This window comes from Gadus chalcogrammus, chromosome 5 (assembly GCF_026213295.1).
Source record: "Gadus chalcogrammus isolate NIFS_2021 chromosome 5, NIFS_Gcha_1.0, whole genome shotgun sequence".
Lineage (NCBI taxonomy): Eukaryota > Metazoa > Chordata > Actinopteri > Gadiformes > Gadidae > Gadus > Gadus chalcogrammus.
Genome location: NC_079416.1, coordinates 19,559,295 through 19,575,902, shown reverse-complemented (window position 1 = coordinate 19,575,902; position 16,608 = coordinate 19,559,295). Strand labels below are relative to the sequence as shown.

Below are 16,608 nucleotides of genomic sequence, written 5' to 3'. Positions count from 1 at the left end.
TTGACTCCTTAAAGGACTACACCGAGACCCGCAGTGTCGCCGACTGACCCAATCAATCAACACCCACCGCCGGGTTTATTTCCTATTAAGATTCACCTTCAACTATAAATAACCACACAGGCAGGAGGAACGTCTCCCATAATGCACTAGGTGTCAGGGTTTAAAACAAAATCGAAAAAATACCGAGTCAGCAAGAACGTCAACATCACACAAATTTCCATATGATAAAGTATCACAGGAAAACGGATGGAGTAGTCGATAAAGTGGGATCTTGTGGGAGTACATTTTTAAACCTTTTGTATCTTAAAATAACCTGGGGAAGTGTGAAACATCTAGACTGTTTCCATGGAGATAAGCAGTCTGGGTGGCCTTCAGCTGAAAACAAGTTGCATGTCTCTCTTTCTCTCTCTCTCTCTCTCTTTCTCTCTCTCTCTCTCTGTCTCTGTCTTTGTCTCTCTCTCTCTCTCTCTCTCTCTCTTTCTCTCTCTCTCTCTCTCTCTCTCTCTCTCTCTCTCTCTCTCTCTCTCTCTCTCTCTCTCTCTCTCTCTCTCTCTCTCTCTCTCTCTCTCTCTCTCTCTCTCTCTCTCTCTCTCGTCCCTATCATGCCTGGATCTTTATCGCAGTACAAAATGGTTGAGGTGACAGATTGTTAGACGGTTTTGTGTATCCTCACCAAGTTTGCTAAAGTGAATGTTCTCGATTGGAACGACAAAGACGTGGTAACGATCAGAAAAAACATCATAGACTTGTTTACTAGTAGCCGATACCCGATACTGCCTAAAAGCCTAAAAGGCAGCATACAAGTCTAACACTAGTCTGGTATTGATATCGTAACAACTCTAGAACTGGACCTCAGGACATCCGCACCCTGTCCGAGTTGGGGCCCGCCCATGACCCACAGGAAGTTGAAGGAGGAAGCAGCCGCTTGAACTACGATCGTAGGAAACAGGTGGAATCTATCTTCAGCTGTTACTGGAATCATGTACACAGAACCAAATCAAACATACCTCTCAATAATTCGTTTTGCTTGGTTTTATAGGATTCTCTCTGTGGCTCTATGTGGCTCAAGAGGTAGATCGGGTTGACTGGTCTCCAGAAGGTTGCGATCCCCGGCTCCTCCTAGCAGAGTGCCGAGGTGTCCCTGAGCAAGGCACCTCACCCTAACCGCTCCCGACGAGCTGGCTGTCGCCTTGCGTGGCTGACACCACCGTCGGTGGGTGAATGTACATGAATGGGTGAATATTTGGCAATGTTGTAAAGCGCTTTGAGTAGCCACTGGTTAGAAAACGCTTCATAAATGCAATCCATTTACCCTTTTTCTTTCATGCTGGAAGCAGTTAACGCTCAAACAATACACTTTCACAATTAGGCGGTCAACAGCCAATGAGGATGATCTCTATGATATTGTATCTGTTTATGTATCGGCCTATAGCCATTTATTATCACGCGTGGTTCTTTTTATTTTGGCTAATTATTACAAATTAAAATAGTCCCTGTTCCCAGATTCCCCGTCCAGACAACAATGGCTTGTGGTCCTGCCACTGTTCTTCGTTGACCTTTGGAAATGAATGGATGGCTGATGTAAATTAAAGCTTTTGTTCTATTGTGTATTTATTCGGCTAGCTTGGGCAACAAAAGATGGCCCACATCTCATTTGTGGTATGAATGGAAGACCTGGGTGATCATCACTGAAAGAATGATGTGCTAATAACAGTTTCCATCGGAAACATTTCAAAAATAATTAATCGCAATTCGCAAAACTTGTTATGAAATGTGTAAATAAACAAATCAGCGAGGGAGGATACAAGATGTGTCGTCATCAGTAAAGTGAATCAAGCCAACGCGTCACACGTTTTCTAATTGCTAATTAAAAACAGAATTACTTGACTTGAACGTTGAAGGTTTGATTTACATGTATTTATGCACCGGAGTAAAACTCAAAGAATGCGCCTCAATAGACCTTATAATGAACTCGGAGCTTCGGCTTTGACCGATGCGTTATGGGGACACTTTGGCCCACATAACGGGACTCCACTGACCCGGTGTTAAAGCAGGAAGGGGGGGGAGGGGGGCGGGACATGAACTCATTAGACTGGAGGAACAGTCGACAGCTAATGACCGAGGTGTACGAGGCAGGGCGGGGTCCGAGTTGTCGGGATCCGAGGGACGAACAGAGGGATCCGTGTAACTGCTTCACGGAGGCTCCACGGAGGACACTGAAGACCTGAAGCCTCTGACATGATGCTGGAGAAAGAGGAGCAGCAGCGGCTGGCGGAAGTTATCCGTCAATGGAATAACAACAGACTGGACCTGTTCGAGATCAGCCAGCCTGACGAGGTGAGGCTCAGGAAACGTTTACTTGTGGATATCATATCAGTGTTGTTCTGGAGAGCTGTTGGACATTAAGAAGTTTGCTTGAGAGTGAAAAGTGACCGCTTCACTTTCTTATAATCAACTTTATATATGTTTTACTGTTTAAATAATTAACTTTTTAAAGGGGAAAGTAGCCTACCTGCAATGTAGGTCTACGTGTTGGATGAATAACATGAGTTTTAATCCTCACATGTCCAGCACTGCTTTATTGAATAACAAGGCTTTAATATTTCTGGGGCACTAAATAATGGGACTTCACACATAACGGAACGAAGCGCGGGTGGGCTCGTAACCCGTTCGATATCCGGCCACGAGGGGAGTTTCGAGGTGTCCCTGAGCAAGGCACCCAACGCCCGCGACGAGCTGGGCTGTCACCTTGCATGGTTATCACTGCCGTCGGTGTGTGAATTACTGCATGAATGGGTGAATGTTAGGCAATTGTGAACAGCGAGTGATAAATGCCATCCATGACCATTTACATGAGATTTCGATCTGTGAGTTCAAGTCCGCTCTGTAAACAGTCCATGGGTCCGACCCCCACAGATAGCACTCACGTTATGTCCTCATGTGTTCATGTCGTCATGGGGGACCCCTCCACTAGAACCTCGAGTTCTGCGGCGTGGTGCGCTTCTACCTCGAAGACAGCGCCGCGGCCAGCGCCGCCACAACGTGCCTGCGCGTGAGCAGCCGCGCCACCGCGCGCGAGGTCATTGACACGCTCGCGGAGAAGTTCAGACCGGACATGAAGATGCTGAGCTCGTCCTTCTGCCTGAACGAGGTCCACGCCCCTGAAGGTGATCTCGAGGCCCACACTTGACTTTATGTGTACGCTGCAACAAAAACATTTTGGGGGGTATTCTGGGCCCATGGTTTATTTGGGGGAGTCTGGGGCCCTGGTTTATTTCTTGGGTCGTCTGGGCCCCTGGATTATTTAGGGGTCTTCTGTGGCCCTGGTTAATTGGGGGGGGGGGCGGTTCTTGGGGTCTGGGCCTCTTGTTTATTTGGGGGAGCTTCTGGGCCCCTGGTTTATTTGGGGGGGTCCGGCCCCTAGTTCATTTGGGGGGGGGGCTGGTTTATTTGGGGATCATTACATCACACAGACCGGCCCCTGTGTTAACATTGGGGGCCTCTTGCCCCCTGCTGCCCCAGAACGCAGACTGGACCTGGAGGAGAAGCCCCTGCTGGTCCAGCTGAACTGGACGTCCGACAACAGAGAGGGCCGCTTCGTCCTCCGAAGGGACGGCCCCGGGCTGGAGGGGTCAGGGGACCACCAGGTATTACCTCATTTTATTTTACCTTAAACCATGTCTAATCTGAAATGATCAAATATAATTTAATCTGAAAGAAACAGAATTGAATCCAACATAATAGAATCTAACATAATATAATATGATATATTATAATATGATGTACATTTCCCAATCTTTTCTAAGATCTGATACATTCTAGTCTAATCTAGTCTGGTCCATTCATGTGCAAATAGAATAAATACATTTTTAATTTATTATATTTTATCAGTCCCTCTGGAGTAATTATAGGACACAAGACATTGGGTCCAATTTAGTGTTTCTGTGTGTTTGTAAGTGTGTGTGTGTGTGTGTGTGTGTGTGTGTGTGTGTGTGTGTGTGTGTGTGTGTGTGTGTGTGTGTGTGTGTGTGTGTGTGTGTGTGTGTGTGTGTGTGTGTGTTTAATGTGCATGTGATTTTAATGTGTGTGTGTGTGTGTGTGTGTGTGTGTGTGTGTGTGTGTGTGTGTGTGTGTGTGTGTGTGTGTGTGTGTGTGTGTGTGTGTGTGTGTGTGTGTGTGTGTGTGTGTGCGCGTGTGTGTCTCCGTAGACAAACACTATCGAAAAGAAGGAAAAAGGAGGAGTGATCGAAACCTTTAAGAGAACTTTGTCGAAGAAGGAGAAGAAGAAGAAGAAAAACAAAAAAGAAGCGATTGAGAACGGGTAAGATTCACCCTTGAAACAGCAGAGGACTGTGGTCAACCAATCAGAGGTTGTTTATTGTTTATTGTTTATTGAATGGATCCCCATTAGCTGATGCCGAGGCGGCAGCTAGTCTTCCTGGGGTCCATAGGAGCATACAATATAAAAGATAGAGAATACATACATTACCAAACATTATACAAAAGATAATGAGTGCAACATACTGGTCACAGTAATTTAGTTCACAAAATGATTACAATTTCAGTCATGTGGACAGCTGCAATAGGTGTGTCTTCAGAGCTATCTTAAATTACAATTTATTATTGTGAGTGCAATAGCATGGTTCCACCTGTAGAGGGAGCGCTCTCATGCAAACAAGTGCCGTCGGGGTTATCTTCCCTCCGTTTGATCTGAAGCCAAGCCCAGATAAAACATGATTCCTTTACGGGTCATTTCACTCAGTAGGGATCCGTCCTGAGCAAAAATGACTATTGGGGCTCAGATTGGCTTCCAAAACGTATGGACTCTTCATTTGTGGGTAGACTGAACCCCATTTAGGTTTCCTATAAGTCATTAGGTCAGCGCTCGGTCTAGATGTGAGTTCACGTCAGGGTGAGGGTTCTCACGATGTGAAGGGTTGTTGGTTCCTGTTTTTTCTGCGTGCTTCAAGTAAAGCTCGTTTTCTTCCTGTTTTCCATTGTGTGGTTCTTTCCCGTTTTGCTCTTGTCTCCCTGCCCATTGTTCTGAACTTGGGTCTGCAGGCCACTTTTGTTACATTCCAGTTGCTTGTTAGGGATGTTAGTCAAGTTATAAATTAAGTAGTTATACAATAATAAATGAATTGACACATCACATCAAGTCACAGGGAAAATCATGGATGCATTCAATGGATAAATTCATAGCATTCAAAGATATGTGTAAGTCAGGAGAGGTTTGAATTGTACCACATATTGTTTTCTTCTTCTTCTTCTTCTTCTTCTTCTTGTTCTTGTTCTTGTTCTTCTTGTTCTTGTTCTTTTTGTTCTTCTTGTTCTTCTTGTTCCTCATCTTGTTCTTCTTCTTGTTCTTGTTCTTCTTGTTCTTCTTCTTGTTCTTGTTCTTGTTCTTGTTCTTCTTGTTCTTCTTCTTGTTCTTGTTCTTCTTGTTCTTCTTCTTGTTCTTGTTCTTGTTCTTGTTCTTGTTCTTGTTCTTCTTCTTCTTCTTCTTAAGCATCAGTTTAAGTGATGGGCTGAGAGTGATGCCATGATATGTCTGTTGACCGTCTGAACCATCCATAACCTTTTGTTCGTTCCCATGGCAACACCCACACAGGTCAACTGAAGGCAACCGGAGCCCCTCCCAGCAGAGCCAGTCAGACCCTGGTCAGTGTGGACGGTTTCCAATGAACCATAAACGACTCCATTAAAGTGATTTGATCGGATTAATGATTGCTGATTTTATTCTATTGATGATCTTATGTGTCTGTAGTCCCACTACCACCGTCCACATATTCGTTTTACTCAAGGACATTGTCTTTTAAGTTTGTACATTGCTAAAATGTAAATACAGTTAAAGTAGGCATACACATTGCTTACCAAGTGCTGTCCTGTTGTGTTTCTCTCTGTATTCAGCTGTGGGACTCGGAGAAGGTCAACAACTGAACCAAGTGAAGGATCATCTTCAACTACCAGTGGAAATCCAGTTTTCCCCCGGATGTGAGTATTCTCCAGTTTGCATTGTTCTTTGCAATTTACCGGCCAAAATAAATACTTAATCCTCACAGACGGCTGAAAATCATTTTTTTAAATGCGCCATTTTCGCCCCCTGTGGGTGGTCTTTGGAATTGCAGGCGAGGAAGCCTTTATTTCTGCCGTCATCAACTACACCAACAGTTCGACGGTGTACTTCAAGCTGTCGCCCGCGTATGCGCTCTACGCCACGGCCCGCTCGGCCCTGCGGCCCACCGACGCAGATGGCCCCGCCCCCAGGGAGAAGCCCAACACAGTCACCACCATCACAAACAGAATGGTAGCCATGACGGAGAAGGTCATCCAGGCAAGTCTATGACCATGAGCTGATATTCCAAAGATCTGCTTCAGCATGCTAATGTGGTCCATATTGTATCACTTTTTAAAAACACAGTTAAGTCAGGGCTTTAGAGCAATTTCAGAGTGAATTGAGACACAGGAGGGCTTACTTAAAGATGCCTGCAGGTAAACTAGGGTCATAGGGAGGGCACCAAGTCACTTTGGCCCTAGCCACCACACTGACACACTCACTTGTAACCAGTAGTAAACCAGGTGTGTGTGTGTGTGTGTGTGTGTGTGTGTGTGTGTGTGTGTGTGTGTGTGTGTGTGTGTGTGTGTGTGTGTGTGTGTTTGTACACTGTTTATAACAGTCAGTCTCCTCCCACTGTGTCTGTGTGGTTGTGCATTTCATACAAACTCAGTGTCTTTCTTCATTGGTATGTTTGTCGTCGGTTTTTGTGTGTGTGTGTGTGTGTGTGTGTGTGTGTGTGTGTGTGTGTGTGTGTGTGTGTGTGTGTGTGTGTGTGTGTGTGTGTGTGTGTGTGTGTGTGTGTGTGTGTGTGTGTGTGTAGAAGCAGCATACCATGGCCGGGGCCCTCTCCTTCTGGTTGGCCAACACCTCCGAGCTGCTGAACTTCCTGCAGCAGGACGGGGCCGTAGGGCCCCTCACCGGGCAGACGCAGCAGCAGCTGTCACACCTCGTCCACACAGCGTACAAGTGAGCGACGGACTGACGGACTGACGGACTGACGGACTGACGGACTGACGGACTGACGGACTCATACACCGGCAGGGCAGGCTGACCCACTGATGAGGATTAGATGTGTGATCTGATTTTACTTGCCGCTTTTTTCTTAAAAAACCAAACATTTATATTTATATTTAGGGCATTAAGCAGACGCTGTTATCCAAAGCGACTTACAATCAGTACATTTGTGAGAGGAAAGAGAAACAACCATATATCACTGTCGGTACAGTAAGGATGTTCAAAGAACTAAGTGCCAAGCACTAACAATCGCTAGGTTAACCCGTTCTCCGTATACAACAAAGATAGCAAGGACGTATGCATACAATAAGTGCATACATTAAGTGCCAGGACGTAAACATACAATAAGGGCCTGGTAGGCTATGCAGAATCTCAATCTCAAAACTCAATCTTAAATCAGAGCGGACTACCTTTCACAATCTAGGTTATTCTTACTGATGCTATACTCGCCTGCTTGGTCTTTACATTCTTTAAGGACAAGATTTAACATTGGCTGAAATGTTGATGACCCTATATTATAACATTAGTCCTTTTTTATGTGTGCTTTTATTGTGAAAGGTATCTTATCCAGTGTCTACAGTGTGAACTTCGGAAACACCTGCCAACGTTCTTCTTGGATCCGGACCAATACGGCCCACTGCCGGCAGGCATCGGTAAATCTTCCCGATAAACCTTCCCAACACTTTCTAACCCTTCCTGACCCTTCCTAAACCTTCCTAAACTTTCCTAAACTTTCCTAAACCTTATTCAAAATACCTTTTGTATAGCTGAAGTAAAGCAGAATATCTATGTTGTTATTTCTTAAACCTTTATGTGTTTACTTTTACACAATACAGTTTAGTAATATTCAGCAACTATTTTATCTTGTTAAAAATCTTTTGTGGCATTTTCTCGTCAGCTCTGGTCTTTTCTGGACTGGTTGAGTCTGGTCTGGTCCGGTCTAATCTTTGGTATCTTCTCTAGTCTGATCTGGTCTGGTCTTGTCTGGTTTGATCTGGTCTAGTCTGCTCTAGTCTGGTCTGGTCTGGTTAGATCTGGTCTGCTGCTCTCGTCTGCTCTCTGGTATTTTCCCTGGTTTGCTCTGGTTTGATCTGATCTGCTTTGCTGTCGTTCGCTCTGGTTTGATCTGGTCTGTAATCTGCCCCCCCCCCTCCCAGAGATGGTCCTGAACACCCTGATGAACACCATGGCTCTGCTGAGGCGCTGCCAGGTCAACCCCGCCCTCACCATCCAGCTCTTCTCCCAGCTCTTCCACTACACCAGTGCCTGGCTCTTCAACCAGCTGATGGGCCCCCAGGCCGGGCCCCTGGGGCTGCGCTCCCACTACTGGGGCGCGGCCCTCCGGCAGAGGCTCAGCGCCGTCGAGGGCTGGGCGGAGCGGCAGGGCCTGGAGCTGGCGGCGGACTGCCACCTGGGCCACATCGTGCAGGTCAGGACCTCTTCCTCTTCATGGTCGTCTTCCTCTTCCTGGTCAGGTCCCCTTCCTCTTCCTGGTCAGGTCGTCTTCCTCTTCCTGGTCCTCTTCCTATTCCTGGTTAGGTCTTCTTCCCCTTCCTGGTCCTCTTCCTCTTCCTGGTCAAGACCTCCTCCTCTTCCTCTTCCTCTTCCTCTTCCTGGTCAGGTCCTCTTCTTCCTTCTTGTCAGGACCTCTTCCTGGTCAGGTCCCCTTCCTCTTCCTGGTTCTCTTCCTACTCCTGGTTAGGTCCTCTTCCCCTTCCTGGTCCTCTTCCTCTTCCTGGTCAGGACCTCCTCCTCTTCCTCTTCCTCTTCCTGGTCAGGTCCTCTTCTTCCTTCTTGTCAGGACCTCTTCCTGGACCTCTTTCTCTCCCTGGTCCTCTTTCTGGTCAGGGCCTCTTCTTCGTCCTGGTCATCTCTTCTTCTTTCTCCTCTTCTTCCTCTTCCTCTTCCTGGTCAGATCCTCCTCCTGGTCCTCTTCCTCTTCCTGGTCCTCTTCCTCTTCCTGGTCAGGTCCTCTTCCTGGTCCTCTTCCTGATCCTCTTCCTGGAAGGTCCTCTTCATTTACCTCGTCCTCTGAATGATCCCAATGGATCGTAATGGATTGAATGGACTTAAAGTGTGTGTAATCGGTTGGTGGGTTTCTAGGCAACCATGCTGCTCACCATGAACAAGTACTCGGTCCAGGACACGGAGGCGGTCCAGAAGACATGCTTCAAGCTCAACTCCCTGCAGCTGCACACCCTGCTGACCGGCTACCTGTACGCCCCCGAAGAGCCCCGTATCCCCCCGGTAAACACCTGCACACCTGTACACCTTTACCTGTACGTCTACACACCTGTACACCTCTACCTGTACGTCTACACACCTGTACACCTCTACCTGTACGCCCCCGGAGAACCCCATATCCCCCCGGTAAACACCTGCACACCTGTACACCTTTGCCTGCACGTCTACACACCTGTACAACTCTACCTGTACACCTGTACATCTGTACATATCTATCTGTACACCTCTATCTGTATACCTGTACCCTACACACCTGTACACCTCTACCTGTACATATACACACCTGTACACCTCTACCTGTACATCTACACACCTGTACACCTCTACCTGTACACCTGTACATCTGTACACATCTCTCTGTACACCTGCGCCTACACACCTGTACACCTGTAGCTATACACCTCTACCTGTAGAACTGTACACCTCTACCTGTACACCTCTACCAGTACACCTGAACTTGCACACCTGTACCTGTACAACTGAACCTGCACAACTGCAGAAAGCTTCTTCCATCTCCTTCTTCAGAGTTTGGTCCTCACCATCTCCTACGTGGAGTTAAACGAGCTGGTGTCGTAATGGTTTCTATAATGTAGACCAGATAGTTAAGTGGAGCATCTCCAATGAAAGAGTTAAAGAAAAATGGATGGAAAGAAATAATACTGAGCATGGCATGCCAGAGGAAATGAGGGCATCCCAATACGTCAGTACACGTATAATCATAATCTTTTTTTGCTTACATAAAATCTTAAAATATACTACCTGTTGTTTCAGCTTTCTTCTCAACCAGTTAATCGTTTCCCTTGTTCAGTCTTCCGTAGTGCACAGAAACCCCTTAATCAAATAACGTTTGATTGATAGGCCCGGGCTTTCAATAACACAATGTAAACAACAAAAACGATCTACTCTGTTACTCCAGGCTTTGATTGACAGCGTCGTCATGGCAGCGAAGCGCTCGGCGGACCCCCTGGTGGCCAGCGAGGGGCGGTGCCTGGAGAGGGAGGAGCGTCTGGAGCTCCGCCTCCCCTTCCTGCTCCCTGACGGAGGCTACTCGTGTGACACGGTGGGCGGGATTCCGCCTGGCTTCACCGAGTTCTTGGAGCCAATTTGCCGCAAAGGTAAAGGGAATCCTGGTAATCCCAGTGATCCCAGTAGCGTCCACACTGGGACACCCAAGATCTATTTGGAGTGCGATTCATGTGATGCAAATCCAGCTGGATTTGTTTTTTCTCAGTTTAAATATAGTTCTTTGTAAGCCGATGTTAGCGAAATGCCGATGGACATTTGTTCCAACGCCATTGTAGACCCACTATTTGCGGTCATATGGTTAGAAGTTATTTAAGTTGACTTTAGGTCTCTTTGAGAGTAACTTTGATTACATTTGACAAAATGATTTCAGAATTGCGTCGACTCTAGCAAAACGACTTTTTGTAATTTTGTGGTCTACTCCTGTAAAACATTCCTGTCCGATGTTGGAATGTCTGCACCTCCTCCTCCTCAGTCCCTTGGTGTGTCATCGTATGGTGCGGGGGGTATCTGATCTCTGCTGCTCCCCCAGGTCTCTGTAAGCTGACTCCCAGAGCCAACTGTCATGGCAGTTGGAGAGTGTTCTTCAATGAACCCAACTGCCCAACCACCAGCCTTCTGCCGGTAAACTAAAGCCTTACTGAACACACATGAACTCCGGACAATGTCCAGAGACTCAGAATCAGGCTCGTTCTCACATACTGGTTCATTGGGTTGGATTTGGAAGGAGTCAAATAATAGAGACAACATCGGCGCTCTCTGTGAATTCTTCTTCCTTTTCCTTTTTGCGTTTACCGCCCCCTGCGGGACCGGAGTATGTACCACAGGATCTAGTCGCTCGAATCTGGACAATGGCCTGCTCACACAGGGGCTCAAACAATCATTGCACACACTTAATACCGGGAACCTGGCAGGCCTAATAAGAGTTTGGGGTTGCAGTGCAAGTGAAAAAAGTGCATAAGAATCACTCTAGTCTAGCCACACTACAGGCTATTATGACAATCCTTTACACACTGAATACTCCATATAAAGCCCAAAGCAGATGAACTTCACCTCAACGACACAAAGAAGAACTAGCTTCATGTTGTTTTAACGGAGTGAGGCACATTTGTGTTCAGCACTCGACACAAACTTCAATAGGATTCAAGTTGCTCCTGGACTGTGACTGAAGTGTATTGAGTGCTCGGATCCAGTCTAGTCTGGTGGGCTGACCTCCGGTAACGCCTCTTCCTGTTGTGTCATAGACGGGGGCTCGGAGAGAACCAGAGGTGGTGGTCATCACCCTGAGGAAGCCCCTGAACAGCGGGATGGGCGTGAGCATCGTGGCCGCCAGGGTAAATCCGCACCGCCCCAAACCTCCCCACACAGTGGACTGAGTTATCATTCGAACACCCTGCGATGTGTATAACTAGAGATCTAATGACAGCCATGTACTGTATTATTTACTCAAATGCTATTATTTTAATCATTCACCACAAGGCATGTTCTATATATTTTTCTGTTTTATTCCCACGGCGACAGGGTTCGGGCCAGGCTCAAATCGGCATTTATATCAAATCCATCGTCCAGGGGGGCCCCGCTGAAGTGGTGAGCGTTTAAACCCTCCTCCCAGATTGGCCTCACGTTAAGTTTGACCACAGTGCACTATACAGGGCCGGGGACCGACGGAGGGTCAGACCTCTGTGTACCCCTGACCCTTAACCTCTGGCCCCTGCAGGACGGGACGCTGTCTGTCGGAGACCAGTTGGTCAGCGTGGACGGCCGGAGTCTGGTGGGTCTGAACCAAGAGAGGTAGGATGAGATCAAATGGATGGCTTCACCTCCTCAACGGGTGGTTAGTTTGGTCTGTGAAGGACTGGATAAATCCACAAAAGCCTTACAAATTAGGATGGAGGAAGATGCCAACAGCGATGATTATTTGTGATCTATAATATGTGATCATGAAATTAATGACTTTTTTTCTTAAATATTACTATGAGCTCTCAAAGCTATTGTGTGTGGATGTGAGTTATATAAGCAAACTGAAGTGAACTAGAATGGATGCAAGCTATATGAGGCTAACCCCCATGCTGTGTGGAGGAGAGCTATGTGATGCTAACCCCCATGCTGTGTGGAGGAGAGCTATGTGATGCTAACCGTCATGCTGTGTTGAAGAGAGCTATGTGATGCTATCCCCCGTGCTGTGTGGATGTGAGCTATGTGATGCTAACCTCCATGCTGTGCGGATATTAAGTATGTGATGCCTACCCCCATGCTGTGTGGATATTAGCTATGTGATGCTAACCCCCATGCTGTGTGGATATTAGCTATGTGTTGCTAACCTCCATGCTAGGTGGATGTGAGCTATACGGGGCTAACCTCCATGCTGTGTGGATGTGAGCTATGTGATGCTAACCATGCTGTGTGGATGTGAGCTATGAGATGCTAACCCCCATGCTGTGTGGATGTGAGCTATGTGTCGCTAACCTCCATGCTGTGCGTACGCAGGGCAGCCATGATAATGGTGCAGACGGGGCCCGTGGTGACGCTACACGTGGCTAAACACGCTGCTAGCTGCCACGGTCTGGAGGCCCTGATCAACCAGCCTGGCTCCGCCCCCAACACAGGTATCACACATCACTTGGAGATCAATTGCATGGGCAGCGGTGGTTACCGAATGTCAATGTGACGTACATACCACTAGGGGTGCTAGATTATAGAGAAAATCATAATCCTTTTTCTAATCCTTAAAATAATGAATTGTCGTGTTACCAAGGTGACCGGGACTTGGGCACGCCCGGCGGCGGCCCTGCCTGGGTCGGGTGCAGCGTCCCGGGCCCCCGACCGGAGCCGCAGGCCCCCGGGGGGAGCAGGAGCCGACGGCAGCAGAACCTCCAGAGGAACCGGCTCCTGTACCGCTCCAACCCCAACATGAGCCGTAGGTGGACCCCTTCACACACGCCCGCCCACCGGAGGACGATCAGGATTATGGTCTCATTTCAACGCATGTGGACACGCGTGTAACTTAAGACAATCAAGAGTTTGGCAATCGTTAGCTGTTAAAAAATGACGACGATTTCCGTACCCAGGATAGGTTTGACCTACTTTTTATGTTTTTCTTCCTTCCTCCCTCCCTCCCTCCCTCCCTGCCTCCCTCCCTCCTCCAATCTCTCTCCCTCATCCCTCCCTCCCTCATCCCTCCCTCCTTCCTCCCTCCCTCCCTCCCTCCCTCCCTCCCTCCCTCCCTTCCTCCCTCCCTCCCTCCCTCTTCCCTTCTTTCCTTCCTCCTTCCCTCCCTCCTTCCTCCCTCCCTCCCTCTCCCCCTCCCTCCCCTCCCTCCCTCCTTCCTCCGTTCCAACCTTCCTCCCTCCCTCCCTCCCTCGCTCCCTCCTCCCTTCCTCCCTCCCTCCCTCCCTCCCTCTCCCTCCTCCCTCCCTCCCTCCCTCCCTCCCTCTCCCTCCTCCCTCCTCCCTTCATCCCTCCCTCCCTCCTTCCTCCCTCCCTCCCTCCTCCCTCCCTCCCTCCCATCAGACTGCGTGCCTGAGGAGGTGGAGGTACCAGAGGAGCCCGTAGACGGAGGACCCACCATCTCCCCCCTCAATCTCTGCACTGAGGTGAGGGGGAGGTGGTGTCTGGGTGGAGCCCAGGACTGCCTGCTATGCTATTATACTTTATATTTGATATTCTCTACTCATTCTGCATGCGACCCTTGCCTTGTCCCAATCCGGTGGTAAACTGTGATAATGAAACTAGTTGATAATGATACTATTATGATCGCAAAAAACGCGTGGGGTGTTTAATCTATTTGGATGAAACCTATTTATCCAAAACATTCTTCCCTACCACAAGGTGAAATTGCAACTGGTTACGCTGTGTAAATAACTGATGGAGATATTGTCCTGTTCTGGTGGTCAGTCAAGCTTTTGTCCTCAATAGACAGCGTTGTAGTAACACTGTAGTTGTGTTACGTTGTACTCTGACCTACGTTGTAGTTATGTCGTAGTAATGTTGTAGTTATGTTACGTTGTACACTGACCTATGTTGTAGGAGCGCTGTACTAACGTTGTAGTTGTGTAACGTTGTACTCTGACCTACGTTGTATTAATCCTGTAGTTATGTTACGTTGTACTTTGACTTATGTTGTATTAACGCTGTAGTAACGTTGTAGTTATTAGGGCCCGACCGATTCATCGGCCTGCCGATTTAATCGGCCGATTATAGCCTTTTTGAAAATAATCGACATCTGCCAAAAAGACGCAGATTACAACCGATTTTTTTTTATTTTTTTTTAGAAATGTTATTGCGCTTAGTATTCTGCAGATTGCGCTCCTACTCTCCTAGCTAACTAACAACTTTAGCTGGATTAAAAAATAGGAGATTGAATTTCACCGTACAACATGAAAGCACGCTCGCTCAGGCAGCTGCGCGCTCACCTCACCAATGTACACAAGACGCGTTGTTTGAGCATGTTGTGCCTGTGAGACCATACTGCTCAGCACGCACGTGTTAGTCACTGCTCACGAGCGCAGCACATTGGGAGTTAGTCATTTATTTTACATTTTAAATTACACTCAGTTTTGAATGTAAATGTATTCTAAAACACTCAAAGGTTCTGCATTCAATTCACATATTCGTCAAAAGTGTTTAAAGTATATTTAAGGTATCAAAAACTACGTTTAATATGCTTTTATTTTATTTATTTTTAATCGGCCGATTAAATCGTAATCGTAATTTTTCTCTGAAAATAATCGGCATCGGCATCGGCACTCAAAAATCAATATAGGTCGGGCCCTAGTAGTTATGTTACGTTGTACTTTGACCTACATTGTAGAAGCGCTGTAGTAACGTTGTAGTTATGTTACGTTGTACTTTATGACTACGCTGTAGTAACGTTGTAGTTATGTTACATTGTACTCTCACCTACGTTGTAGTAGAGCTGTAGTAATGTTGTAGTTATGTTACGTTGTACTTTGACCTACGTTGTAGAAGCGCTGTAGTAACGTTGTAGTTGTGATACGTTGTACTCTGACCTACGTTGTAGCAGCGCTGTAGTAACGTTGTAGTTATGTTACGTTGTACTTTATGACTACGCTGTAGTAACGTTGTAGTTGTGTTACGTTGTACTCTGACCTACGTTGTAGCAGCGCTGTAGTAACGTTGTAGTTATGTTACGTTGTACTTTATGACTACGCTGTAGTAACGTTGTAGTTGTGTTACGTTGTACTCTGACCTACGTTGTAGTAGCGCTGTAGTAACGTTGTGCTGCTCTCTGGACCAGACGTTCCACAGGGAGTACCAGACCCTGCCGTCCTCCAGACATCTGGACCACAGGGCAGCTGACCAATCACAGCAGCTGCTCAGGATCTCCCTGGGTCCGTCGGCCAGGAAGCAGAACCCCAACATGAGGACCTTCATGGTACGTCGATGATCACTAATCAAAGTTTAAATTCATTCATTACTCAATCACTGCGATAATTGTGTGCTGATCGAGTTGATATGATGTGTGGTATCATTTTTATTTTTATTTTATGAATAATTGACAATGGTGACCTCAAGGATTTTTATGTAAGTTAAAAATGTGTAGTCCCTTCGGTCGCTGAATGAGGTGACAGAGGGCGATGACCTGCTGATCAGATGCCTCCTATTTTCCGTTTTGGGATGGTTTCCTACTCAGTGTCACTGGTGATGCTGCTGGAGAAGTACCACTTATCACCAGGGGTGGCGCCAAAGGGAGTGAAACAGATATATCTGAGATTGCACCTTTTAAGATAAATATGGGACGAGTATATCAATAACGTCATGCGTCTTCTCCCTCAGCGCCAAGCTCTGTCTCAGGAGAACCTCTGTCTGGACCCGCGGCCAGCGGAACCGTCACACAACCCCAGCACCTCGCTCCCTCACTGGCCCAGTGCCTCCACACACAGCCTCCTCCAAAAGCCCCCGAACCCCACCCAGAACCAGAACCCCACCCAGAACCAGCCCCAGAACCCCACCCAGTACCAGCCCCAGAACCCCACCCAGTACCACACCCAGCCCCAGGCCGAGAACCCCACCCAGAACCCCTACCATCCCCAGAACCTCAACCAGCCTGAGAACCCCACCCAGCCCCAGAATCCTACACAGAGCCCCTCCAGACTCCAGAACCCCACCCAAAACCCCATCCAGAACCCCTCAAGACCCCAGAACCCCACCCAAAGCCCCTCCAGACTCCAGAACCCCACCCAAAACCCCATCCACAACCCCTCAAGACTCCAGAACCCCAACCAGAATCCCAACCATCCCCAGAACCC

At 47.6% G+C, this 16,608-nt stretch overlaps 1 protein-coding gene across 1 annotated transcript; it reads left to right on the top strand.

Annotated features, from left to right (window-relative positions):
- Window positions 1-2,098: 2,098 nt before the first annotated feature.
- On the top strand, window positions 2,099-16,091 carry LOC130382870 (afadin). The gene is made up of 20 exons (XM_056590814.1): window positions 2,099-2,337; window positions 2,975-3,167; window positions 3,523-3,647; window positions 4,209-4,321; window positions 5,612-5,661; window positions 5,911-5,994; window positions 6,129-6,334; window positions 6,879-7,024; window positions 7,631-7,725; window positions 8,230-8,501; window positions 9,176-9,319; window positions 10,233-10,431; window positions 10,872-10,963; window positions 11,584-11,673; window positions 11,861-11,926; window positions 12,057-12,130; window positions 12,827-12,945; window positions 13,095-13,256; window positions 13,850-13,932; window positions 15,597-16,091. Exons 1-20 carry the CDS (start codon window positions 2,239-2,241, stop codon window positions 15,744-15,746), a joined length of 2,562 nt encoding a protein of 853 aa, XP_056446789.1. The 5' UTR covers window positions 2,099-2,238; the 3' UTR covers window positions 15,747-16,091.
- The last annotated feature ends 517 nt before the right edge of the window (window positions 16,092-16,608 follow it).

Coding starts and splice junctions, on each gene's coding strand:
- LOC130382870 (XM_056590814.1), top strand. CDS start 2,239: ATGATGCTGGAGAAAGAGGAGCAGCAGCGGCTGGCGGAAGTTATCCGT. Junction 8,502..9,175: donor ACCTGGGCCACATCGTGCAG/GTCAGGACCTCT, acceptor GTGGGTTTCTAG/GCAACCATGCTGCTCACCAT. Junction 13,257..13,849: donor CTCCAACCCCAACATGAGCC/GTAGGTGGACCC, acceptor CCCTCCCATCAG/ACTGCGTGCCTGAGGAGGTG.